General features: G+C 60.8%; 2 protein-coding genes across 11 annotated transcripts; both read right to left on the bottom strand.

Moving 5' to 3' along the window:
• On the bottom strand, window positions 1,206-12,626 carry USP19 (ubiquitin specific peptidase 19). Of its 9 annotated transcripts, none has more exons than XR_001919952.1 (27): window positions 12,432-12,626; window positions 10,667-10,926; window positions 10,360-10,398; window positions 10,049-10,177; window positions 9,830-9,963; window positions 9,447-9,749; window positions 9,110-9,326; window positions 8,825-8,981; window positions 8,667-8,738; window positions 8,447-8,562; window positions 8,125-8,345; window positions 7,846-8,041; window positions 7,636-7,769; window positions 7,368-7,526; window positions 7,173-7,283; window positions 6,611-6,721; window positions 6,426-6,527; window positions 5,569-5,709; window positions 5,353-5,471; window positions 5,018-5,155; window positions 4,609-4,922; window positions 4,399-4,509; window positions 4,091-4,307; window positions 3,857-4,009; window positions 3,604-3,760; window positions 3,341-3,519; window positions 1,206-1,707 (listed from the first exon to the last, which is right to left on the bottom strand). XR_001919952.1 is itself a non-coding variant. In XM_018066646.1 (27 exons), the coding sequence occupies exons 2-27, from the start codon at window positions 10,788-10,790 to the stop codon at window positions 1,591-1,593; spliced, it is 3,972 nt and encodes a 1,323-aa protein (XP_017922135.1). In that variant the 5' UTR covers window positions 10,791-10,926; window positions 12,432-12,624; the 3' UTR covers window positions 1,206-1,590. The 9 variants fall into 9 exon arrangements, 7 of the variants coding, with proteins under 7 accessions (XP_017922135.1, XP_017922134.1, XP_017922136.1 ...); XM_018066646.1 differs by having other exon boundaries at window positions 3,600-3,760; window positions 9,447-9,746; window positions 12,432-12,624; XM_018066645.1 differs by having other exon boundaries at window positions 3,600-3,760; window positions 12,432-12,623.
• LOC102183372 (laminin subunit beta-2) lies at window positions 12,823-24,994 on the bottom strand. Of its 2 annotated transcripts, none has more exons than XM_018066640.1 (33): window positions 24,891-24,994; window positions 24,711-24,799; window positions 24,417-24,589; window positions 24,197-24,332; window positions 24,041-24,114; window positions 23,455-23,643; window positions 23,294-23,357; window positions 22,874-23,076; window positions 22,664-22,784; window positions 21,814-22,002; window positions 21,443-21,622; window positions 21,211-21,323; window positions 20,881-20,960; window positions 20,660-20,792; window positions 20,320-20,478; window positions 20,113-20,240; window positions 18,011-18,143; window positions 17,634-17,826; window positions 17,413-17,556; window positions 16,962-17,193; window positions 16,715-16,878; window positions 16,409-16,633; window positions 16,099-16,316; window positions 15,901-15,997; window positions 15,436-15,808; window positions 15,169-15,353; window positions 14,854-15,095; window positions 14,428-14,776; window positions 13,902-14,109; window positions 13,663-13,804; window positions 13,404-13,580; window positions 13,153-13,312; window positions 12,823-13,071 (listed from the first exon to the last, which is right to left on the bottom strand). In XM_018066640.1, exons 2-33 carry the CDS (start codon window positions 24,796-24,798, stop codon window positions 12,935-12,937), a joined length of 5,409 nt encoding a protein of 1,802 aa, XP_017922129.1. In that variant the 5' UTR covers window position 24,799; window positions 24,891-24,994; the 3' UTR covers window positions 12,823-12,934. The 2 variants fall into 2 exon arrangements, with proteins under 2 accessions (XP_017922129.1, XP_017922130.1); XM_018066641.1 differs by having other exon boundaries at window positions 13,404-13,574.

Here is a 25,222-nt window from a genome sequence, read left to right as displayed (position 1 = left end):
CCACACCTAGCAGACCCTCCCTCCAGCAGTGTGTCAGCACCAACACCCAGCTTGGCAATTCCACCATTACTGCAGGGCCTCACACCCAGCTCTCCAGGCCCCTCTCCATAACCAGTAACCCCATATGGTCCTTGTGCTATTATTCCAACAGAAAATAATCAACTCTGGTCACAAGGTTAGCTTTCTCCAGGAGCTCCTGCTCACTACCACCCCTAACTCCAGCCAAGGCTGAGGGCTACTAGAAGGGCCCACATGCTGACCTTATCATATATATATAACACTGACCCCTCAGGCTTGGGGGCAGGGATGGACCACTGCGGTTGCAGGGCCCTGCCCCACCCTTCCCTGCCTTACACTCTTTCTGGCTCGCTTGAACACCTGCCTATGACTACTTTGTTGCTCCCCATCCCCCTCCAGCTGGAGTTACCCACTCCTAACCCTGTGCAGTTGGAGATGGAAGTCTCATGAGACTTGCCCTTGCCTTGCAGTATGTGTGCACAAAGGCAAGTGTGCTGGGACAAGCCTGCTGTACCACTGTGGGCAAACAGCCTGGGATACCTGCCAGAAGCCAAAGTTTCAGGGAATCAAGGGAGGAAATGGCCTGGCAGGGGCCTGCACCCTCCCTTCCACAGGAAGCCAGCCAAGATTAGCTCTGGTCCTCTCTGCCTATCCTTTTGGAGCAGGGCCTCCTTCCCCACAACCCAGTTTTTTTCCTGCTCTATTCTCCCAAGGGATCCAAATGTTTTGCAAACTACAGCAAAGAAAGACCTGAGAAAAGGAGGGACTTCCCTCCACCCACATGTCCTTCCTGTTCCCCAGTAAGTCCTTCCTGACCTGCTATCTGGTTGTCAGCCCCAGTGCCTACACCTTTTACTCCATGCTGTCAGCTTCTGGAGTTTCATGGGGCACAGTCCATCCCTTGGGTCTGAGGTACTGATGTTGCCAACCATAGCTGCCTCCAGGCAGGACTCAGAATCAGTGGAATCAAAGGGCAGAAGTCAGGCCCCAAACATCTGCTGGGACTGGGGGCTTGGCTTTATGACCCAAAGGGCCTGAAATGGAACCTCATCATCTTTCCTCAGAGCAGAGCACTTTACAGGATCTTTAACACACACTCACTCACTCACTCACACACACACACACACACACAGCAGATGCTGCAAAGGGGAGGTGGCCACAGGACCTAGTGTATCACAGTGACTAAGTCTGCTTATTTGTCATTTATTTTTAAAATATATTTAAACAGCAGCAATCACTTCCAAAATGCAAAAAAAAAAAAAAATTACAGTTTTTTAGAATAAAATTATAACGTTTATAATGCGAGTGAGAAAGAACCGAAGGTACAACTGAGAATCAAACCACGCAGCACTGGGGGTGGCTGGAGAAGCCAAGGCCCACTGGTTGGGGGTGGGGGTGGGGGTCAAGGTGACAAGAGGTCCCAACCTGTGAGGCTTCCACCCTCAAATCATCCCCCCCAACTCCCCACTGACGAAGCCAGTGTCCTCTAGGTTAGAGAAGGAGAAGCGGCAAAGCGCTGGCCCTCTGGGGGGGAATCCCACAAGCCCAGTCCTCCCACCAGCCAGGGACCTGCTAATCGACCTCCTCCATGTTGCTGTAGGTGGGGGCTGGGCGGTCCACAGGGGGGACGAAGCGTTCAGGGGCTGTCCGCGTGGGGGCCACCTCGGGGGCCTGGCCAGGGCCTAGTCCCTGCAACAGAATATGAGGACAGGGGTTGGGGGCTGCCCAGTATGCCGCCTGGCATCCCGGGGGTGCTGGCTTGGAGCCCTAGCACCCAGGGGAAGGCCCCAAGGCAGGCGCAGACAGCAGCGGCATTGAGACAGAGAGACGAGATCGGGCCTGAACAGTCTCGCTTTATTAACACTTTAAATACAAGTAGCTGCTTGGGTAGGGCTAAGCCCCAGGTCAAGGGTAGGAGCAGCAGGACAAACGGACAGACAACTGGACGGGATACCCACCCTGGGATGCTCTGCCCCTGCAAGAGCCACAGTCCCAACCCTGTGGGCTCAGAGGCATCCACTGAGCCCCAAGTCAGTCCCCACCACAGAGGCAAGCGTAGCCTGGCGGGGAAGGCAGGCAGACCAGCTCACAGCAGCTGCCTGCCGATGAGCTCATCTCCAGGGGCTCTGGGATACCAGAGGATAGAACACGTTGAGCACAAGGGCCACCAAAGCTGCCACGGTGCCCAGAACAAAGTATCGGAGACAGCCCTCGTCTGGTGTGGTAGGGCCACGTGGCGGGGGGCCCACCCAGTCTTGGGGCCCCCAGGGACCCAGAGGCGCAGGCCCCTCGGGTATTGGCTCCTCCTCGGCCTCCAGCTCCTGCCAAATCCGGGAAGCCTACGGTGTGCGGAAACGGCCATCAGCGCCCAGGGCAGGGGTGAGTGGGGAGGGAGACCCAGTGTCCCTAAGACCCCTGGCCACAACAGTCCCACCCAAGGTAACTGGCACTAACCCCCTACAACCCAGGTCAGGCGGCACAGAGGGCAGGCAGGAGCCAAGTGGGTCACTCGCCAGGTTGTTGAGACTGAGAGCACCATGACAGGTGAACCCTGACAGCACTGTGGCCTCAGGACACCCCGCAGTGGACATGCAGCTTCCCCGCTGGGGTGCAGTTTGAGTTGGGGGTCAGCCAGTCAGTGTTTTAGCCCAGGCTTCCCACAGACGAGACTGGCTCATGAAGGACATAACTGCCAACCCCAGAGTCATCTCCTGGCTCCCTCCCACCCACATACAGATCCTGATCACGGTCTCAGAGTCTGTGCATAGAGAGCTCAAGGGAGAGCAGCGCCAGGAGGAGACTAGTCCAGGAAAGAGTTGGGGCTGTGCCCACCAACCAGGCCTGGGACCCACATCAGCAAGAGCGACAGAAGATCGTGAAAGCCCAGCAGGAACAGATGCCCACCTCAGAGAGGGGGACGGCCACACAAGGCTATGGCCTGCTGGCACAGCCCTGGCCTGAATGCATGTCAGACCTCAGGGACAGTCATGAGGGAGGGTCTGTGGGCCACCGTGTGGGGAGCAGCAGAGGGAAAGGTGGGAGTGTCAGGTACAGTCCATCCACAGCCTGGTGAAGTCTGTAGCAGCTCCTGATCTGTATCTGATGCACACGCCAGTGGCCACGTGTTGGTACGTATGTGCCTCTCTAAGCGTCCCTCCAGCCGGTAATGGCTCTGGCTAAGGCTACGATGTAAGGGAACCCCATCTGCGGCTTAAAAAGCCCAGGGCTTTAGGGGCTGAAGGAGAAGAAGCTGTGCTCTACGCGACCCCCCACCCCAACATCTGAGAGTTGGGCACCCCTGTGAAGCCTCCCTGTGCCTCACCTGGCTGGCAGCTGACTCAGCCGCAGGGCCCAGGTCAGGGTGGTGCTCAGAGTGACCTGCCCGGGGGGGCCTCTCCACGGGAGAGTTCCGCCGGCGGTAGAAGAGGACATAGGCGTAACGCGTCACCACCTGGCTCTCGTCTACCGTTGTCACCGTGCTGTCATCAAACAGGCGCCAGCCTATGGCAAGGCGAGGAGAGTGTGAACAGGACCTGCGCCACCGCCCCTCCCGTCCGTCCTGTCGGCGCGTGTGCCCTCACCCACGTCGCTGCGCTGGCTGCTGCGGTCGTTGGGTAGGCGTGCACAGGCAGTGTAGTGGCCGCCGATCATGCCCCCGTAGTGGTTGATGACGGCGTACAGGTCGTAGCTGGGCAGCTGCTCCTCTTTCTGACCGATACAGAACTTGCCCAGGTCCAGGTTCCTGCGGAGCCAGCCCGAGAGCGGTCAGCTGGTCAGCAGGTGCCCCTCCCCGCCACCGCCACCAGCCCTGACTGCAGGTAGCAGAGCCCTGGCTCACCGGACGGGGAACTCCACCAGGTCGTTGATCTTGTCGCGCCAGATGAAGCTGCGAAAGGAGAAGCGCTTGAGCTGCACGATGAGCACGTTGGGCAGGCGCCACAGCAGCAGCTGCTTGGAGGCCTCGCGGTGCTGTTTGCACTGCGGGCAATACCTGTGGGGGGATGGGGCACAGTCAGGGGCGGCAGAGCGCCCAGCGCCCCCGCCCCCCACCTGCCGGCCATCCTGGCCTCACCAAGCCTCCTCTGGTGCCAACACCTCCGGCCGTGTGAAGAGGTTGAGGCACTGGTCCAGCGTGAAGTGGCCAGCACGGGCAGCCTCGCCAGCAGACCCAGGGTCCTCAGCGCACTCCAGCTCCTTGGAGGCCACCAGTACGAACTCCTGCAGGCGCTCGTTGTTGCGCCAGACCAGGGCCAGGCTGCAGTCGTCCCCCAGCTCCAGTGGGACGTCTCCTAGAAACGGGCAAGGAGGGGAGTCACGCAGCTGTGGAGAGCCGCCAGCCCAATCCATGCCAGGGCTTCCCCGCCTGACGGCCTCAGACACCTTTGTCCTCTAGCCGCTGCTCTCGGTTGGATGCATCAATTCTGTAGATGAAGAACTGGGGAGTGTGGGCACTCAGGGCTTCACTTGGGTGTTGGTACCCGGGCACAGCAGCTGAGAAAGGACACGATAATCGGAGCTCTCCTGTCTACCTGGGCCTGACCCAGCTCTCCCCTACCTTCCCTACCCCAGAGCCTTTCAGCAGACTTTTACCTTCAGGCCGGGACACCCTCTCACCAACAGTCAAGGCGCCAACTTCAATGGGCCCACTGGCCACCATCTCAGAAGAAATGCCGCTGGTACTGGGTACAGGGCCCCGATCAGGAGATGCCCATGCCCGGGAGGCCCCCGTGTCCCCCTCAGCCACAGGGGTCACCAACTGGAGCTCTGGTGGCTGAATGGGGTCCCTGTCACTGTCCCCGGCCTCCAGGGAGCTAGTGGAGAGTAGCGTGGTGCAGCCAGGGCCCTGGGACTCCAAGGCCATGCGGCCGGGCTGGAAGGGCGGCTGGAACACACTCACAGAGTACCTGGCGACGGGCCGCAAAAGCAGGTAAGAATCCAGACCAGCATGGCCGGCGCCTCTGCCTTCCACCCCACCTTAACCCAGCCCCTGGGCACTTACCGGGCATAGCCCTCTAGCAGCTGAGCAAGACGGGCGTAGGTGAGGCGTGAGGCAGGGACACTGACCAAGAAGGGGTAGCCAATGTTCTCAGGGCGGCAGAGGCCCTTGTGGTCAGGCCAGTGGGTTTTCTGACAGAGCCTGGAAGGAAAGTGGAGGGAAGAAGGGGGCTTCAGCCCAACCTCTGCACCAGGGCCAGCCCAGCTTCCCCAGGGGTCTGGGAGAGTGACAGCAGATAGGGCAGGTAGAGGACTTAAGACACCCAGGCTTTACGTGAAGAAGAGGGAGGGTGGCAGGTGGAAGCATGAGTAGGGACGGGGCAACATGGGAGTCCTCACTGGTTGCAGTAGCCCACGCGGTAGCACCGGGTACAGCGCTTCAGCTTCTCATCCTCTGACTGCTGCTTCCGCTGGCAGGCTGCACACTTGGAGATGGGAATGCTGGGCACCTGGGGACGCTAGGGTGGGTGGCCTGGTTCAGCAAGGGCAGGCGGGACAGGAAGGCCGTCCTCGCCCCCACCAGGACCTTGGGTCAGCAGGGTGGCCCCTACTCACCTGTTGTACCTCTAACACTACCACGCGCTCCTTGGCCAACTCTGGGGATAGCAACTCGAAGCAGAGGAGTGTGTCGGACGGGGACACGGTGTCCAGTGAGTGGGAGGGCAGGAACACACGGTGGAAGCGATTCTTAATCACCTGGGGACAGAGAACACACAGATCTGATGTGAGGACGAGCACTTCCCCTAGCCCTGCTCCAAACCACAACAAGATCTGGCCTTGATCTTGGGTCAGTGAGGACTTGTCAGGGGTAAGAAATATGTGCCTCCACTGGCAGCAGCCTTAGTGCCCAATGGAGTAAGGAGCCTGGTGCATAGAGAGGATGAAAAATCAGGACTGGGACAGCTATGAACCATACCAGCTCTACACAACAAGGGCCTCAACCCTGCTGTCACCCCAGTGGGCCCTGTGGAGACTGCAACGTGGTTACTCTGGAGGGGCCACCTTCCAAGAAGTGTGCCCCATCCTCTGCCCCACTGAGGAACAGGACACTGCCAGGCAGCAGCAACACAGATTGGGGAAAACAGGAAGGAGAAGCACGATGCAGAAGAACCAGAGCTGGGGGATGGCTAGTCCTGTGGCCCAAGCTCCTTAGCTGAAGAAGAGCAGCGGGGGGCCAACACCAAGAGGGGAAATATATCCAGATGATGGCAGGGAACTGAGGGCACCTCAGGTGCATCGCTCAAGTGTCTGGTTCCAACCACGCCTCACCCCGCAGCACCCCACCTATCTGTGCAGTCACAGGCACGTCTGAGCGGACACATACAGATGCTAACAACTGCACACACGTATCTGTATGCTGCGAACACAGACACACATCCCTGTGCGTAAAGGGCAGGGAAGGACAGACACACCTCCGCCAGACGCAGGTTCTCAGGCTTCACATGGACACTCTGAGATAGGGAGTCCAACACTTCGCTTGCACTGGAGTTCTCCTTGCTGACGCTCACCAGAAACTGTGGTGACAAGAGGAGAGAGTCCGTGGGGGAGGGAGGCCAGGGTCTAGGCCGTAGCCCGGAAGTACGGGCCAAGCTCTCACCTTGATGGGCTTGCTGTGCGGCTCCCGGGCGAAATAGAAGACAGGGAGAACCTTCTGCTTCTGGGGCAAGGGCACCGGCAGGTACAGGAATGGGTCAAAAGTGATGGAGACCTGCAAACGCACAGGTGCCACTGGGTGGCCACAAAGGGAGTGGGGGGCAGGCCGCTGGCGCTCACAGCGCCCGATCCAGGCCCGGGGACGGCTCTCGGGCCTCACCGCCCAGCCTCAGGCTGCGAAGGCTGGGTGGACCAGGAGAACCGGAAGGAGGGAAAAATCCCTGTTTCTGACGCTGGAGGCCTGCTCCACCAGGCCCCTCCCATGTGCCTTTCCAATTTTTCCCATGCCCACTCCATCTCAGGTCACCCAAAGAGCACTTTCCCTTCAGTCAGGAAGCCCTCGCAGCCTGACCTCTGCAGCCCACGGGGCGTCAGGCCTCCCCCAAGCTTCTTTGTCCAAATTGTGCCCTGCAGCACCTAAAGGTACCTGTGCCTCTGAGCCCACTCTGAGTAGGCTAACCAGGACAAGCTAGGGGGTGCCTTTCTTTCTAGGGAGCCTGTCACACCTTTGCACACACGGGGCACACCAGCTTCGACTTGTACTGGCCCTGAAACAGGTCCACGATGAAGGAGTCATTCCGCATCTTGTGCCGCTGCCAGGCTTCCTCAGCCACCACCTGAGGAGCAGAATGGTGAGGGCCGATGAGGTCCGGGGGCCGGGACGGGCGGGACATAGGCGCGCCTCCACCCCCAACTCTGACCTCATCAGGCCGCCCATCTGAGTCCACGGTCTCCGTGTAGGGCTTATTCTGAATGCGGTTCAGGTCCTCGTGCAGCCCATCCAGCAGGAAAGCCATGAACTCCTGGGCATCATGCTGGGCGTAGCCTGTGAACTGGCTGGCCTTGCTTGCCACGATGGCCTGGATACAGGGGCAAGGTGTGAGCCCGGAGCCCCAGCACCCACCGTGCTCCCGGCTGGCTGGCCCTCCCCACCCTCTCCAGCCAAGGGGAGGAGTGGCCACAAATCACCTTTAACTTGGAGGGCTGGAAGGCATGGTGGGTGCCCTTCCACAGCGCCCGGAGCAGCACAGCAAAGCCAATGGCCAGACGCCCACCAGTCCCCAGCGGGTTGTTGTAGTTGATCTCAGCCTCGAAGGAGCGGTCTAGGGACAGCAGCCCAGCAGAGACGTGAGCAGGGGCAGGCGTCCCCTGTCCCCGGGCTCCGGGAGCTGCTCTCACCGTGGAAGAAGTCGCGCAGCTCCCGCGTGTTGGACAGAGACTGAATGACGCTGTTCATAAAGCAGGTGTTGCCTAGGTTGACGAGGCCAGTGAAGCCCGGCAGACACACCTTCTTCTCTTCCTCCTCCTCTTCCTCCACACTGTCTCCACTCACTGGGCTGTGGGGCATTGGAGGCACCATACATGTAGGCTTGGGCTGTGGGAGCAAGAGAAGCATGAGAGAGCAGCCCTGAGCTCTCCAGCCTCCAGCCCTGGCCCTCTGCACCCCAAGATTCTCACCGACGCCAGGTGTGGCTCTGACTTTGGGGCTACATGCTCCATGGGGGTGCGGGTGGCCACCCCATCGAGGCCTGTGTCCTCAGATCGAGCCTTGGGTTTCTCCTTCTCCACGGCCCGGGCTTCCTCCTGGCCCGTCAAGGGATGGGGTGTACCTCCCGGTGGGGCTGAATCCAGGGGGGATGGACCTGTCGGCACGGCGACCTTTGCACCACCCACTGCACCTTAAAAAGGGGGAATGGGGGGCTGGTGGTTAGCAGCATGTGGCAGGGGGTGGGGGTCCAGGTCCCAAGGACCAGGCAATGAAGGGAGCTCGTGGGCAGACCTCGTGTAGCCGGGGCCTCCAGACCACCCCAGCGCTGGCTCTGCCGCTTGCGGAGGCAGATGTCGATGCGCGAGGCCGTGAAGCAGAAGGTGCACTGCTCGGGCTCGATCAGGTTCCTGCAGGGGAAGGCTGTGCTCAGGGCCTCCGGTGGCCAGACGGCCCAGGGACGCGGACTGCAGGGCAGCAGGATAGGCACAGGGCGGGGCTGGGCACCACCCACCTGAGCTTCACCTGCCAACGGAAGATGGTGTGGGGTCCGCAGCCCGGGTGCAGTCTCAGGAAGTTTCCGTCCCTGCAGGGGTGGGCAGGAGAAAAAGCATGAGACGCACTGCCCTGCCTGACGCACACTGTCTGCCCCGGGGCTGCCCACCCACCCACCTGGTCTGGAAGATAAGCGTGAAGTCCTGCTCACGGAAGAGCACTCGAGAGGTGTCCCTGCGGATTTCCTTCACGTACACGTGCACCACCACTGAGTCCGGCCCCTTCTCATACGAGTCATTCTTGACAAATGCCAGGTTCACCGTGGACTCGGGCTCTATATTGAGACCACAGCTCAGTGCCACTCAGGACAAGTTCCAGCCTGCTCCTATTCTACTCCCTGCCCAGCCACTCACCCACCCAGCAGCTCGAGCTCGGCCTGCCCAACCCCAGCCCCATCTTTACCATCCACCAAGGCCGCAGCATCTGCGGCCACTGCCATCTCCTCCTTGGAACGATCGTCCTTCTCGGGGTCTCTGCTTCGGGCCATGGTAGGGGACACTGGGTCGCTCCTGGGGGCTGCTGCCTTCTTTCCTGTCAAAAGTGCTAGATTCTCCTCTGAGCCCAGGAGGCAGGTCTGGGGGGTCAGTGGTGGTACACGGAGCTGTTCCTCAGCCTCAGCCTATTCATGGCGAGATCATGGGCAGGATCAGCCTTGGGTCTGGCAGGCGGCTCCCTCTCCACTGGAGTCCACACCCTTCCCGCTCACCTCCCAACCCCCAAGCAGGCACTCCACTCTCACCTGGGTGGCCGGCTCAGCCAGGAATTGGGGGGCATCACCCTGAGGCCCAGGGCCATCTCTGGCCCCTTCCCCCTCTGGCCCTCTGCGGAGATGCACGGCCCTCTTGGCGCTGGGCCCTGCCTGGGCCCCAGGACCAGCCCCAGCGCCTACCTCACCACGGCCCTGGGCCCGCTTCTGGTTGCGGGCCTCCTGCTTAGCCCGCCGTGGCTCAGGGCCTGGCTCCAGGGCAATGGGAGATGGCTCCTGCCCATTCTCCTGGCACCGCAACCCTGGCACCAACTCCTGGGTCCCTAGAGGTTTCTTCTGCCAGAGATATAGCAGTCAGGCTCTGTCAACTACACTGGGGATCCCTGCCTCTCCCCTCCCACCACTCTGGGACTTACCAGCAGAGAGGGCCACGTAAGCAGAGGCACCTTCTTGGGCAGTGACAGCTGCAGGAGGCCACCTTTGCGAGCCTGCACTTTGGTGCAAGAACTCTCTATCTCGGCATAGAAAACACCACCCCACTGCCGACCATCTGGCAACAGAGTGGAGGAGTCAGCTGGGGCAGGGGATATCAAAGGGCTCACATACACTGCCGGCCTCGGAGCAGAGGGACGTACCTGGGAGCCGCAGCACACAGTCCGTGTCTGTGAAAGCAGCATCAACTTCCTCCAGCCGCACGGGACCGGTTCCCACACGCAGCTTGACAATCACCTCATCAGCACTCTGCCTCCAATCGAGCCCTAAGTCTATACAGGGAGTAACCAAAAGATTGTGAGGGTCTCGGTGAGCTTCTGGTGAGTATCAGCAGGTACCAGCCACCAGCCCTACTGGAACTGCTCCAGACAAGGGGTATACCCCTGCGGCGCCCACCACCCCTCTCCCACCAGCCAAAGCAGTCTAGCATCCAAAAGGCCTACTCTTTACCCACCCTCTTTGGTCTGCTCCTCCCGAGGAGTGAATGCTGACCCTGACAACAAAGGGAAGAACAGGGAAACGATGATGGACAGGCAGCCTCCGAGACTCGAACACCCCATCAAACACCATGTTGAGGACTTCAGTCAAGTACAACAAACTTCAAAGCTGATGCTGTACCCAGCCTGCCACTGATCCATCTCTCAGCATCAGACGAGGATGGAAGGAAGAACAAAAAGAGTCGTCTCCCAACCCCCCATGTATATGCTCAATAGGAAGGGAGGAGGAGAAGGCCCCAAAGGCTCCAGGAATGCCACTCCCACCTCTCCTAGGATCGCCGTCCTTGCTCTCCTGGTTTGCTCGATCCTTCTGCTTTTTCTTACTGGTTGCCTCCTCCAGTCCTGGGGGCCCTCTCCTTGGGCCTGTGGCGCTGGCCCCACCAGACATCTTGAGCCGCTTGGTCGACAGCCAGAGTGCCCCGGGGTCGGCAACGGCGTCTGGGTCAGGGCTACGACGCTTTCTTCCTGGCCCAGCTATCTTGGCAACTCTTTGTGGACAAATTCTCCAGCAAGGAACAGACAGCCTAACGAGAAGGGAACCAGTGATCACTACCAAGGGCTGGAGTTTGCTCCCTGGTTACACCCAGGGCTCGGCAACCTAGGACATTTCTAACCCTCCAGAGCAGTGTCTCTCCAATACCTGAGGCAGTCGTGGCTATTCCTAAGGGGGAATAAATAATGAACGTAGGAGCAGCCACTTCTGGCTGAGCCTCCTAGATTCTGCCACACAGACCCACAAAGAGAGAAGCCTCACTGAGGAGGAGCCAGGTCAGGGCAGCCATGGCCTGGGACCAGGCTCCTTCATCAATCTGGAGATGAGCCATGGCTCCAGCCCACAGGGCTGGCGCTCTGAGCAGGGTGCTCACTTTTCCTTCACTCTCACTGGCTGCTTAGTCACCACCCGAGAAGTAGGAGGTGGAGGAGGAAGCCAGGAAAGGAGGAGACAGACAATTAAACAGCAGGAGGACCAGGCATTGTAGCTGAAAACAGGCCCAGCCCAGGTGCTACCACTGCCCAGGCACGGTCTTCAGGTTAAGGTGCCCAACCTGCCACATGACAGGTTCCACCCTTCTCTGAACCTGGTACTATGCACTGCTTGCTTCTGTTTTCTTTTTCCCTATGTCTGAAGAGATTCTGCTCGCCAGCTGCTGTCCTATGCTGAGAAGGTCTTGCAAAAGCTAAGGTGAAAAGGGTATTCAGATGTCACACTTCCCTTTCAGCAATATCCCCACCTCAAGGCGCCGAGGTAGACTGAAACAGACATTATCCCCTTCCTTCCCAGGTCCGCCCCCTCATCAGCTCTGAGCCAGAGACTTCTACCCAGTTTCCCACAGACCCACAAGGGGATTCTGGGCTATTTCTCCACCCAACATAAAGTTCTCAAAACTAAGATGAGGGTGGGGATGAAGAAGGCGTGTATTCAGGACCCCTGGCAGACCCCAGCACGGCCTGAGACAGTGGCAGGACAGATAGTGACCAGTCTGTGTTCCCCAGTGTGAGTGTGTGTGTGGGGATATGTCGGGGGCGGGAAGAGATTCTTCAGTGGGTCAGATGTGGGACTGGTGGGCTGGATCTCCAATGACGACAGATCCAGAGTCGACGGATGGACATCCTCCGCCTCTTTGCTCCCAGGCCCCAGCTGAAGGTCGCGTCCCTCCCCTATCCTCTTGGGACGTTGAGGAGGGAAAGGGGCTGCCTAGAGACCCAAGGTAGCCTAATCCGGCCTCGCCGGGTTACTGACCACAGACCAGAGCCCCAGCCGGGCTGCGACCCAGTTCCAGCCTCCGAACCCCGGGCCCACCACCACCTCCTCCAGGAAGCCGCCCTCACTCGCCGCCAGCCCTCTCGGAGACGGCCGGCCGGCCACAGGCTGAGTGTGACGGCCCCGCCTGCAGCAGTGGGCCCAGCAGGCCGCCGGACTCGAGGGGTGGAGACTGGACGGCCCGTGACCTTGAACAGGCCGCCCAGGGCCCGCGTTGCGGCCTCCCCGCTCCGGCGCGACAGGCGAGCAGCGGCCAGCCCCACTCACCGAGCGAGGCCGCCGCCGCCGCCGCCGCCGCCGCCGCCGCCGCCGCCGCCGCCAGCCCTCTTCGGGCCTTGGCAACCCGCTCTCGGTTCCGGTTCCGGCGTCAGGTCGGTTCCGGTTCCGGCGCGCCCCTCCCCCGTCCCGGCGCCGCCGCTACCACCTCAGCTGCTTGTTTTGTTTCGACTTCCAGTTACGGCCGCGGGTGGCTGCACGCAGGGCCGGTGACGCACATCCGGCGGGAGCGGGCACGCGGCGCCGGGCAGCTCCGGGGGCGGGCCGAGCGGAGGGGGCGGGGCTCCGGTGCCTGGGCCTCGCTGGGGCCCGGCGGGTGGCCGCCTCTACAGACTCCTCCCAGAGACCCCGCCCTCCCCAAATCAGAGTTCAGACCACACCCGGGAATTCACACTGGTTTATTGAGGGGGGCCTTGCCAGGCTGAGGACTGTTCATGCACAGGCGATCATGCGTGCGGGGTGAGGCTAGAGACCGGGGTCGCCTCAGGCAGGGGTCACTGGCAGGTGTTGTAGATCTGGACCTGCAAGTTGATGGCCTGAAGCACACTGCGCATCCTGGCCTCCAGCCCGTCCAGCTGAGCCGCTTTGCCCTCCAGCGCCCGCTCGTTCTCCTCATAAGTGCCTTCCAGCTCTGGCAGAGACGGGTCTCAAATGAAGGGTCCTTCTCCCAGACAGCCCCACCTTCCTGGGGCCCTCCCACCCCCATCCTCACCTTGCAGCCGCTGCAGCTTGTTTTGAGCAGCCTGCAACAAGCCCCGAGCCTCGTCCCGCAGTTGCTCTGCCCGCGCCTGCGCAGCCAGCACACCCTGGGCCTTGCGCTCAGCCAGGGCCCTCACTGTCTGGTACTGGTCCCCCAGGGGGCCCTGCAGCAGCTGTGGATGTAGAGGCCGGGGGCTGGGTGGTGGCCCAGTGGAGGCCCAGCCTCTATCCCCAGCCCTTCCAGCCCGCTCTGCCTCAACCCACCTGTTCAGCTTCCCGGGCACGATCCTGGGCACTGCCAGCCGTTTCTTCGGCACTCGAAGCTGCCAGGCTATTCCCTGCTCGCTTCAGTTTCAGAGCCTCCAGGAGACCATCCAGTTGCTGAGCCCTCTCACCTGCAGAGCTCAGTGCCTGCTCGGCACCTGCCATCCTCTCCTGCACCTGCCGTGGGTGAGCCCAGGATTAAAGGGGTTTATGAGGTGTGCTCTTAACCTTGCCCCACTGATGTCCAGGGAGACCACACCTGGTGTAGGGTCTGCTCTGTGTCCTGTGTGTCAACCACTGCCCCCTGGATGGCACCCTGAGCAGCACCCTGTGCCCGCTGGGCCTCCTCCAGTGCCGCCTGGACTGTCTCTGCCTTCTGTTTCTCACCCTCAGCCCGGCTCCTGGGGAAGAGAGGGAGTCAGAGCCTGCCAGTATCAGGATCAGGTGTCAAGGAGGGGGCGGTGGGGGTGTGGGAAGGTCCAAGGTCGGGGATCAGACCGTGCCCTCCGTGCGTCGTTCAGGAGCTGCTCGGCCCGGCGCACGTCTCCCACAGTGCGCGCCAGGATCATGTCCACATCTGCCAGGCTCCGGACTCTCTCTGCGATCTCACCCGCCAGCTGCTGGATCTGCTCAGGTGACGCTGGGATGGAGAGTTCTAACACCCGGGTGGCCACCATCTCAATGCTATCAGGGTCAGCCCCCTCCTCTATGGGGACACAGGCAAGGGCTTAAGGTCAGAGCTTGGGCACAGGGACACAAGCTGGGGGTATGGACTCAGAGACCACACATGGGGTATGGATTTGCTAGCAGGCAGAAGGATGTAACCACAAGGACAGGACTCTACATGGGACACAGATTTGGGGCCGTGGACTTTGGGATGACATAAAGGCAGGGCTCAGGGTCCACACGTCCTGAGTCCCTGCCCATTGGTGGTCACAAACACAGGTGCCGTGTGGGCTCTGACTCAAGTATGAACACAGACACAGGGGAAACACCACGTGGCCTGGGCCACAGGGAGGCTCACGGCTGAGGAAGTCCTTCACATTCTGGATAAGTTGCCGCAGTTCCTGGTTGGCCTGCTCCACCTGGCCCCTGGACGCATTAGCCTTGTCCAGGGCTGCCTGGGCCCGCTGCTGGGCCTCGCCTGCCTGTCGACGGGTTTCAGCTACCTGGCTGAGGATGCCACCGCCTTCTGCCAACGCCCGCTGCAGCTCTGCCTGTGTGTGGCGGGCCCGACCCAGCGCCAGGTCCGCCATGGCTGCTGCCCCACTGCAGCTGAGGCCCCCACAGCGGGGCTGCCCCTCCTCGTCCCGGCAGCCGGCACCCCCACAAGGGCTCGTAGCACAGGGCGCATCTCCTGGGGACCCACACACCTGCCAGGCACAGAACAAGTCAGGGCTGGGGGAAGGAACAGCCACACCCACATGTCCCACCCCACACTGAGCCTTACCAGTTCGTTGATGCCTGTCAGACTCAGGGCGTGGGTACGGGCAGAGAGCTCGCCCAGGGCCCGCTGGTTGGCCATGTGCCTGCGGTTGAAATCCTCCCTCCGGGCAGTCATCAGGGACTCTGTCCAGTGCCGGGTGTCTGCTGAGTTGCTCACAGGGCTGGGCACTGTCAGGGCCGACATGTTGGCACGGCGTTCTGCCTCGGCAGACAGGCTGTGGGCCTGGCGGATGCTGTCATAGGCACCTGAGTTGGGCAGAGGCGGGCAGTCAGCTGAAGATCCACCCTGATCCACCTGCCTCAGGGGTCACCAACTCACCCAGGAAGTTTGAATGCTTGAGCAGGTCCAGATGCTGGTTAAGCTGCCGCAGCGTGAGATTAAGCGCAAGCCCATCTCGCTCTAGACTGCTCAGTGCGTGGTTGGCATTGAAATTGTCATCCTGCACGTCTGTAAGCTCAGCCTCCAGCCGGGTCAGGTGCTCCGTGGCCTCTCCGATTTTGCGCCTGTGTGAAGTGATACAGAATTCAGCCCTGGCACACTGGGCCCCTGCCCCATCCCAGCACTTATCCTCGGGCTCATCCGCACCGCAGCTCCTCGGTGGCCTCCATGAGCTGTGCGGTGGAGGCAGCGGAGGCATTTCGGGCACCCACGATGCCCTGCACAGTGCCCAGCTTCTCCTGCAGGTGCTGGAATCTACTCTCAAAGGCGCCCAGCACGCCCGTCTGCTGCAGCTCTTGTGTCCACTGCTCCAGGCGCCGTGTGCGGGCCACCAGATCCTGCACCACGCGGTCCCAGTCCCCAAAGCACGCGTGGCAGGGATGGCAGGTGGGAAAGACTCCCGAGAAGCCACGGGCACACTGGTCACAGCGCACACCAGACACGCCAGGGCGGCAGCTGCAGTGGCCCGTGGAACGATGACACTGAGGTGTATCTATCCCACGAGGGTCACAGTCACAGGCTGTGGGCAAAGGACAGACCACAGGGTCAGGGCACCAGTGGAGTATCCTGGGAAGCGCCCCCCATCTACTCTGGCCCCTCTAGCCCCCTCACCTCGGCACTGCAACCCAGGGTCTCCCCAGTGGAGCTCCTGGCACTCAGAACAGGTCTGCCCACCAAAACCAGCACGGCAGTGGCACTGTCCTGTGAACTAAAGTGGGAACAGGCAGAGGTCAATCAGGGGCAGAGCCTTTGAGACCGGAGACAGGCAGCTGGCCCCGCCCACCCAGGGATCCACAGGAAGTGCCCTACTTCGTTGCAGGTGGGGCCTCTGGCTCGGCTTGGGTGGCAGGCACAGGGCTGGCAGCCACGGCCACTGGTGAGGTTCCAGAAGTTGGGGGCACAGCGGTCACAGCTCAGGCCCTGGACGTTGGGGAGGCATGGGCACTGCCCACTGCTTGGGTCACAGTTGCAGCGGTCAGTGGACGGGCACTGCCGGGGATCTGTGCCCAGCAGGTTGCAGGTACAGCCTGTGCCAGCCGAGATGGGGACACCAGTCAAGGGGTGCGCACCAGTCAAGGGGAGCCCCCCCCGAGTGGTCCCCTCCCATCCCCACACTCACGGTGACAGCTCTGTCGGGCAGCCTGCCCATGGAAGCCAGGCTTACAGTGGGCACAGCGCGGCCCCTCCGTGTGGTGTAAGCAGCGCAGGCATTGCCCCGAGCGGGGGTCACAGGCATCCGGGTCCGTGGGGTCAATGTTCCCACTGCACTCACATGGTTGGCACCCGCCGCCTGGCCTTGATGGGTCCCCAAAGTGCCCGGGGGCACAAGCTTCGCATCGCAGCCCTGCCCACGGTTGGGAGGGGAGGCGTGAGTGCTCAGGCCAGCTGCTCCACCCTGGTCCCACGCCTGCACCTCCCCACTCACCTGTGTAGCCTGCCCGGCAGTGGCACACGACCTGCTGCGAGTACCCATCCCTGTGGCAGGAAGTAGCGAAGTGCCGCCGGCTCCCGGGCCCTTCGGGGCAGGGGCAGGGCCGGCACTGGCCCCCGTAGGGCAGCCGAGGGTCCCCATGGAAGCCAGCAATGCACCTGCAGGGAGGAGAAGGAAACGCTGCATCCTCCCTGAGCGGCGTGCCTACCCACCTGCTCGTCCACGGCTGCTCCAGGCTCACCTTTCACAGTGCTCGCCCCCAGTGTGGTCCCGGCAGCCGAGGCAAGCACCAGTGTGGGGGTCGCACTCATCTGCGTGCCCGTGGCAGACACAGGGCCGGCAGCTCGGGAACCCCCACTGGCCCCGTTGGCAGCGGTCGCAGCGAAGCCCAAATGCACCAGCTCGGCAGGGGCACTGCCCACTGGTGGCGTCACACAGGCCGCTGAGCGCCCCCTCAGGGCTGCACTGGCAGGCTGGGGGCAAGGCGGAGATTGAGCCAGGGAGGGGCCTTGAGGGGAAGCTGGGTGAGGTCAGAGTGGAAGGTCAGGGGATGGAAGAGAAGGTCGAGTGATCAGGGATGAGGATGTGGGGTCTGAAGCCAGAATGAGATGGAAGAAGTAGCGCCAGAAGAAGGAGGAAGAACAGTAGTGGGGCAGGGGGCAGACAATTGGAGGGATGAGGCTGGTGAATACCTTGACAACCCGTGGGGCCAAAGCCATAGTAGCCGGGGGCACAGAGGTCGCAGCGGCGCCCAACCACTGCAGGTTTGCACCGGCACTGACCGCCATGGGGGTTGCACTCGGAGCTCAGGGAGCCCTGGGGGTCACACTGACAGGCTGTGGGGAGAGGGAACAGGGCAGGTCAGGCTGAGCCCCCACACCTCCGCCCCACCAGCCACACCACACACACTCACGCAGGGCTCCATTGTAGAGCAGCGTGGACAGGCTGATGAGGAGGGGGGCGCAGGCCTCGGAAGGAAGGGGCTTGCTGGGCATCAAACCCTCCTCGTGGCAGCGGTAGCGTTCAAAGGTGGCCCGGCGCTCCAGAGAGGCTGCGTCACCCCCACTAAACATCTCCAGCACCAGGACACGCGGCAGCAGCACCAGCTTGAGAGGCGAGCAAGGAAGAGAGGTTCAGAGCCTGGACCACGTGGAACCACCAGGACACTAAGTTTGGTTCCCTTCCAGACCTGCCTGTTCCATCCCCAACCCCATCTATCCGGCTACCACTACAGGACCCAGCCCGCAGGCCCCACCGTCTTGGCAAGTGTGGGAAGAGGGAGGTGTTCACCGAGTCAATGAGTAGGCTGGGTCCGGAATAGGGGGCCTCAGGCTGGGCACTTCCTCCTGTTCGCACCAGCTTGAGACGTAGCTTGTAGGAGATGCCAGGCTCCAGGCAGACAGGTCTGGGAAACACCATGTGCCTGGAGTAGGGGAGGACAGGTATGGGGGTCACCCAGGGTTCCCGTATGCGTCATCTTGGGCCTCCCCACGCCACACCCAGCAACCAAACCACTGGCCAAGAAACAGACTGTGCTGGGCCACAGACAACTAACAGCCAGGCAGAGAATCTGTATAGAAGATTCCCATAAACGTGCCTTCACTGGGATCATTGCTTGTGCTGAAAATACTCCATGTGGCCTTGCAATCCCACAGCATTTCCCTGACACAAATATTCAGTTCAGTTCAGTCGCTCAGTTGTGCCCGACTGTGACCCCAAGGACTGCAGCATGCCAGGCTTCCCTGTCCATGACCAACTCCCAGAGCTTGCTCAAATTCATGTCCATGGAGTCGGTGATGCCATCCAACCATCTCATCCTGTTGTCCCCTTCTCCTCCCACCTTCAATCTTTCCCGAATCAAGGTTTTTTTTCTGAGTCAGCTCTTCACATCAGGTGGCCAAAGTGTTGGAGTTTCAGCTTCAGCATCAGTCCTTAACACTTTCCAGTTTTCCCCCCATGTCCTTTTCACGCTTCCTCCAACCTCCACCTCCAGCTTCAACCATGGCTCCTCTTCACCAAGACTGCATCACCTCGCCCTGCCCCAGGTCATTCCCAGCAGCTTCTAAACCCACCCTAGGGTTCTTCTTCGATCCTCTCTGAAAAAATTTTTACTCAAGATTCACGTCTCTCTCAGCTGCTGCTCTGTCTTTGTTCTCGTGCCCAACACAGCCCTAAAATGTAACCATAGTCACTGCGTCCACTTTCTAAGCCTCCCACTCCCGGGGAGCTTGTGCCCCAACATGCCATGCAGTCGGCCTGTCCCAAGGTCACCGGTGACCTCCCTGTAGTCAAACCCAGTGGCTACTTCTCTATTCTTATCTGCTGAGGCATCCAGCAGCATGAAGTGAGAACAGTACGCCTGCCTTCCTCAGACACTCTTCTCAGCTTCTGGGACCTTGTCCAGACTCCTGACTTCTCCCCATCCCCCAGCCGCTCCCTCTCTACTGGGTTCTAACACTAGAGTACCCCAAAGCTTGGTTCTGCTCCTCCTTCCTTTTTCTGGTTATTTAATTGAGAACCACCTCTTTACGGACGAGCCTTACATCTCCAACGTGAGCCCTCCAGTAATTCCAGACACACAAATCCAACCACCCCTGGCCTCGTCCCCTCATGTCTCAGCATCTCAGAAGTGCTCCCTGCTAGGTCTCCATCTCAGAAAAGAGCCCATGCCATCCAGATGCCCAAGCCCCAAGCCCTGGAGTCACATTTTGCATTTTCTCCCTTTCCTACATGTCTAAGCCGTCAGCTCTGCCACCAGAACCCTATGGAAACTTCCTCTCCTGGCTGCCTCAACTGCTACACCTGTGTCCAGCCTGCTGTCACTCGGCTAACTCAGTAACTTCCACCAGAGCTCCCACCTTCCACCTGGGCCCTTTAGGTCTATCCTCCACTGGGAAACTAGAGGAGTCTTTGTTAAATGTAAAGTTGGCAAAATGTCCATAGTGGGTACAGCCAGGCTCATTATGCTATTCTCTCTGCTTCTATGTATTTCTATTTTTACAGGATGAAAAGTTTAAAAGAAAGTGATTTTTAAAAAAAGATCCATGAAACAAATATGAACCTCCAATATAATAAAAACCTTAATCAGGCCAGTTACATCCCTGCTCAGAGCACGCTGACACCCTCCCAAGCCCCTACAGGCACCCCCCATCCTGACACTGAATGGGCTCCCCTCAATTCCTGCCTGGCCTCTGGAACTTGGGCCCCTGAAGGAGCAGGCCTGCTTCTCTCCACTTCCTTCCTCTGAGCCGCACCGTGCCCAGCAGCACCGGCAAATAGCAGCCAGGAGGAGCAGGCACTCGAAGGAAAGGATGAATGAGCAGTGGGAGGGGAGGGCTGACCCACAGCCCGCCCCCCCCAACAGTGGTAGGTGCTCCCACTAGCATCCTCACCTGCTGCCTGGCTGCAGGGTCCCTGGGATGTGGTCGTCTTGGGGCAGCACGTGCCCACATGGGCTGCGGGCAGACACAGGCCCTGGACGCTGCACAGTCAGTTCCATCTCCGCCCACTGCTCTGGCACCTGGGGGGGCACAGGATGATGGAGGAGGTGCTTCCACTCGCAGAGGGTGAGCTCTGGGTTAGGTGTCGCAGGATCTGACCTGGGGCTCCAAGCGCAGCAGCACGTCGTAGTCCATGGCTCTCGGTACAGAGGCCACCACGAACTCCAGCACCTGGCCTTCCTGCAGCCTAACAAAGCCCGGGCCAGTCCAAGATGGAGTGCCCCCAGGGGTCGCCAGACGCTCCACCACATCGAGCACCTGGGAGGCAATGCAGCCGGGGGTGAGGGGCTCTGCTGCCACAGCCTGTCCCCAGGCCCCAGCTCTCTAGTGGAGGTCCTGTTCAAGGCAGACACCCTCCCTCCACCAGGCGCCACCCATAACCTGGCCTCTCCATCCACAATGCCAGCCACGCCCTGCCCCCAACAGTGCCCCCCTTTACCTGCCCCTGGGCTTCCTCAGCCTCCCAAGTTAGGTGGTCGAGGAAGGGCCGGAAGTAACCGGGCTGCACCTGCTCGCAGCGTCGCCCCACCATGTGCTGGCGGCAGCGGCACTGACCCGTGGCCTCATTGCACCTGGGGAACACGTGGTTACTCCAGAGGATCTGCCATCCTGCCCAGGATCCTCTTCCCACTCACCCAGAGCCCCTTAAACAGCACTCACTGGGGATCCAAGGCACCACCGATGTCGCAGTCACACGGACGGCAGCCGAGCAGGTCGTGGCTCAGCCCCCAGTGGCCAGGCTGCGGGACAGGAGGTTGCTGAGGGCCCGAAACAGACTCCCCTCTCTGCTCAGCAGAGAGTCCGATGATACTCTCATCCTCTACACTCCTTGGGGAAAGCATGGCCCCCAGACCACTGGCTCCCACCCTTGGCCTCTCACTCAGGTTCAGGTCCTAAGCCCTCAGCACCCACCCAGGGGGCCATGGACACCACCCCCCAGCCCTGTGCTCTGAGGACAAGTGCAGAACTCCAGCCCCCCTCCAGTCACACCAGGCAGCGGTTGCAGCCCTGGCCGGTCACCAGACGCTTGCAGAAACAGGCTCCACTGTTGCGGTCACAAGGGGTGCCCCCCGGCACCGTGCCCCGTGGGTCACACTGACATCCTGCAGGGAAGGAGATATCAGCACTGTGGTGAGCTGGGGCAGTGCTCGTGTCCAGCTGAGTCAAGGGTAAGAGGTGCAGGGTCAAGGTCAGGACTGGAATCAGGACAGGAGGCACATACGCTGGCAGCCCAGGGGGTTGCTGGCACTGAGTCCAAAGAAGCCGTCACGGCACTGCTGGCAGCGAGAGCCCACCACATGTTCTTTGCAGCGACACTGGCCCGAGACCAGCCCCAGTGCAGGGTCATCGTGGGGATCACAGCGGCCCCCGTCTTGGGAACCCATGGGGTCACAGTCACAGGCTGGGGGCACAAAGAAGTGCAGGGTTACCCTAGGCCAATGAGCCCAGCACCAGTCAAGCCTCAAGCCCCACCCTAGATTTCCAGTCTGGTCCCTCCACCCCAAATCTTTGCAACTTGGCCATAGTCTGGTATATCCTCCGCTCCTAACCCGGGGACAGACTTCCTGCTCCGGGGTTCGGTTCCTGCCTTACAGCGGCACACAGCAGGGTCGCGCAGGTCCTTGGTCGGGTCCCGGTAGAAGAAGGGCCGGCAGAGCTCACACTGGCGCCCGGCTGTGTTGTGCTGACATCCATCACACACGCCTCCACTCACGTTGCCAGATGCCAGGTATATGGCCATGTCGAAGTGACAGCTGTGGGCGTGCCCGTGGCACTCGCACTCTTGGGAGAGGGGAAGGAAGAGAGGGCAAAGGGACCGTGCCCTGAGAGGAAGGGACTTAGGGGTCCCCAGTGCCACCTTAGGTCCCTGCCACTGGCCAGAATTTGTGGGTGGGGGTTCGGCTTTCTACTGGGCCCCTCATCAGAGCAGGCTGTTGAGAAGGGTTGAAGGCATCCCCGGGGGCATCAAGACCAGGATGAAAAGTGAAAGTGTTAGTTGCTCAGTCATGTCCGACTCTTTTCAATGCCGTGGACTGTAGCCCACCAGGCTTCCCTGCCCATGGAATTCTCCAGGCAAGAATACCGGAGTGGGTTGCCCTTTCCTTCTGTAAGGGATCTTCCTGACCCAGGGTCAAACCCAGGTCTCCTGCATCGCAGGCAGTTTCTTTAACCATCTGAGACACCAAGGAAAGCCCCTTCACAAATCTTTGCTTTTGGCCATGCCTCATGGTTTGCAGGATCTTAGTTCCCTGACCAGGGATTGAACCCAGGCCCTAGCAGTAAAAGCGCTGAGTCCTAACCACTGGGCCACCAGGGAATTCCTTCCTGATACCCTTCAGACACAATCTAGGTGTTAGAGACTTAACTAACCAGCTCAAGGATGTACCCAGGGCACAGCCAGGCCACAGAGTTTTGGGGCAGTGGGGGCTGGGGCCTCACTCACTCTTGCAGGCGTGACTGTGGCGGTCTTCAGCTGGGTGCCAGGGCAAGTCGTGATAGAAGTCCTGACACTGCTCACAGTTAAGGCCACGAGTGTTGTGTTTGCAGACGCAGGCCCCATGCACCTAGGAGGGTGGGCAGGCGAGCGGTCAGCATGGCCCAGCCGGGCCCGCCCCTGCCCACAGCCCAGCTCCAGCCAGCTGAAGGCCCTCACCATGCCCTCAGCGTGGGCTGGTGCCCCTGGGGCGGGCGCACACTGTGAGGCGTGTCCGTAGCAGAAGCAGTTGCCACGCACGACCAGCTCGTAGAGGGCGTAATAGTACTTCTCGCGGATCTCCCGCCGGGGGTCAAGCAGGTTGTCCCCAAGTGTGTGTAGCCGTGTCAGGTTTACCCGTAAGTTGGTGATCTTCAGCAGGTCTAAGCAGAGGGAAGAAGATTGGGAACCCACTGGCCCACACCCAACCAGGGGGCTGAAGCTGCCAAGGTCACCTTGGGAGACCTCCTGTCTCTAGCTGTATGAGCTAAACTGGACTTGGCACCTGCCCTAGTAAACACCCAAAATAGCTCCTGAGGCCCCAAACAATCAGTAGCCGGACTCTGGGACTGTGCCAGGCTCAGAGAAGGGAGCACTCACTCTGGATCCGTGGGCTGTAGGGGTCTGGAATGGGGATGGCAGGGTCCAGCACCCGATAGATGACCTGGGAGGGCATGGAGGCATTGCAGACACTGGACCTGTGTCCAAGCGCACACCCACCATGCCCTCTCTCTGCCCCAAGCCCAGAGGCCAGCCCTCACCTCGCCTTCAGTGGATGGCTCAATCTCTGAGTAGCGGGACTCACAGACAACATCGTCCCAATGCCGTGGTGGGGCTAGCGGGACTCCAGGGAAGTCTGCCGCACAGTCATAGGAGAAATAGCGGTACACGCGCCACGTGCGTCCAAAGTCAGCCGAGCGCTCCACCAGCATGGCAGCGGGGCGAAACGTCTGGGTGGGGAGCACGGCTCATCAGCGGGCACCAGGACCCAAGTCTAGCCCAGGCCTGTCAAGAACCCTGTCCAGCTGGGGCCTGCTCTCAAGCAGCTCATGGAGAGGTGGGGTGACCAGAGGGAGCCAAGAAAGAGTCGGGAAGGAAAGCCACCCCGAGTGGGGAAGTCAGGAGCCCCAGGGAGACAGCGCCTGACCCAGCCTGGGATTGGGGGCAGCATGTACACAGGCCTGGAGGTGGGAGGCAACAGAAGCTGTGGGAGGTGAAAGGGCCTCCCATCTAACCAGGGCACAGCATATGAGTACAGAGAGGCTGAACTGAAGATCTGGGACTCTGTTCATGGGCACTGGGGAGCCAAGCAGGGTGCTTCTAGCAGGCTCCCAGACATGCGGGCACCTTGAAGGTCATAATGAGGTGCGTGAAATGAAACTCAGCCTCCAAGTCCAGCTGGATGGTGACCACGGGGACACCTGGGGCAGGAGTCAGAGGTCAGGGCCTTGAGGCTACTTGGTGGGGAGCCCTGCTCCCCCCATACCCCACCCGCTGCCTCACCATTCTCTGACTGCCACCAGGCTGCCCGGCGCTGTGGGGCGAAGCTGGTAACTACATTCTGGATGCGATGGCTGTTTGGGTTGTCTCTGGCAGAGAAGGGGCGCCGGGAGTCACACAGAAAGCATTTCTTCTCATCCTGGGTCGGATCAGGGTCAGGGTCAATGTCTCAGCCACTGCTAGTCCATCCTGACTCGGCCCCCCACCTGCACCCCAGTCCCACCTGCAGGTGACTGACGATGCAGTAGGGCTGGGGGCCGTGCAAACCACAGGTGGACGAGGCGGTCAGTCTGTCAGCGCGGCCCACCAGCAGGTCGCCTGTGGCAGGGTAGCAGCTTCCCCGAGAACAGCTTGGCACATCCGGGGCTGGGGCCTGGGCCAGGGCGGTGACCAGCACTGGGAACAGGGGGTCAGCTGGTTCTGCTACACTACCCCACTCCCCGAAGCCCCTGATCCAGCTACCCCAGGACCCACCATCACATCCCATCCCCGCCAGGCCTTCACCAGGCCCTCTCACCGCTCAGCAGCAGGCCCAGCTGAAGCTGCCAGGGCCCAGGCTGTCCCAGCAGGTCCCTCCCTCGTCCCCCTGCTGCGACCCACTCCATCCTGAAGAGGAGAGGAAGAGGATGAGGGGGGATGAGAGGTCTGGGGCCCGTGCCCTCCTATCCCCTCCCTTGGGGTCCCATGTTGACTCTGCCTGTGTGGGTCCTTGGCTGATTCCCCACTCGGTCCTCTGTCGGTCCAGCGGTCCCTCCAGTAGCTCGGAGTCCAGAGACTTTGAGCAAAGTTGGGAAGTATGGCAGGAAGTAAAGCATGGAGCGGATCTAGGACGGGAGCGCAGCATCGTACAGAAAACCCCTACCTCTCTGGGAACTCTCACTCTAGAAACTAGACACAGACCGGCTCACCTGTAAACCTTTATTGTGCCGCCAGGCCCAACTCTGCACAAAGCCAGGGGAACACTAGGGTTTGGGGTCCTAGGCCACTACAGTTCAGGGACACACCAAGTAGGGGTTGTGGCATAAGCCA

The sequence above is a fragment of the Capra hircus genome, chromosome 22 (genome assembly GCF_001704415.2).
Source record: "Capra hircus breed San Clemente chromosome 22, ASM170441v1, whole genome shotgun sequence".
NCBI lineage: Eukaryota > Metazoa > Chordata > Mammalia > Artiodactyla > Bovidae > Capra > Capra hircus.
This window is presented reverse-complemented; position numbering and strand designations above follow the sequence as displayed.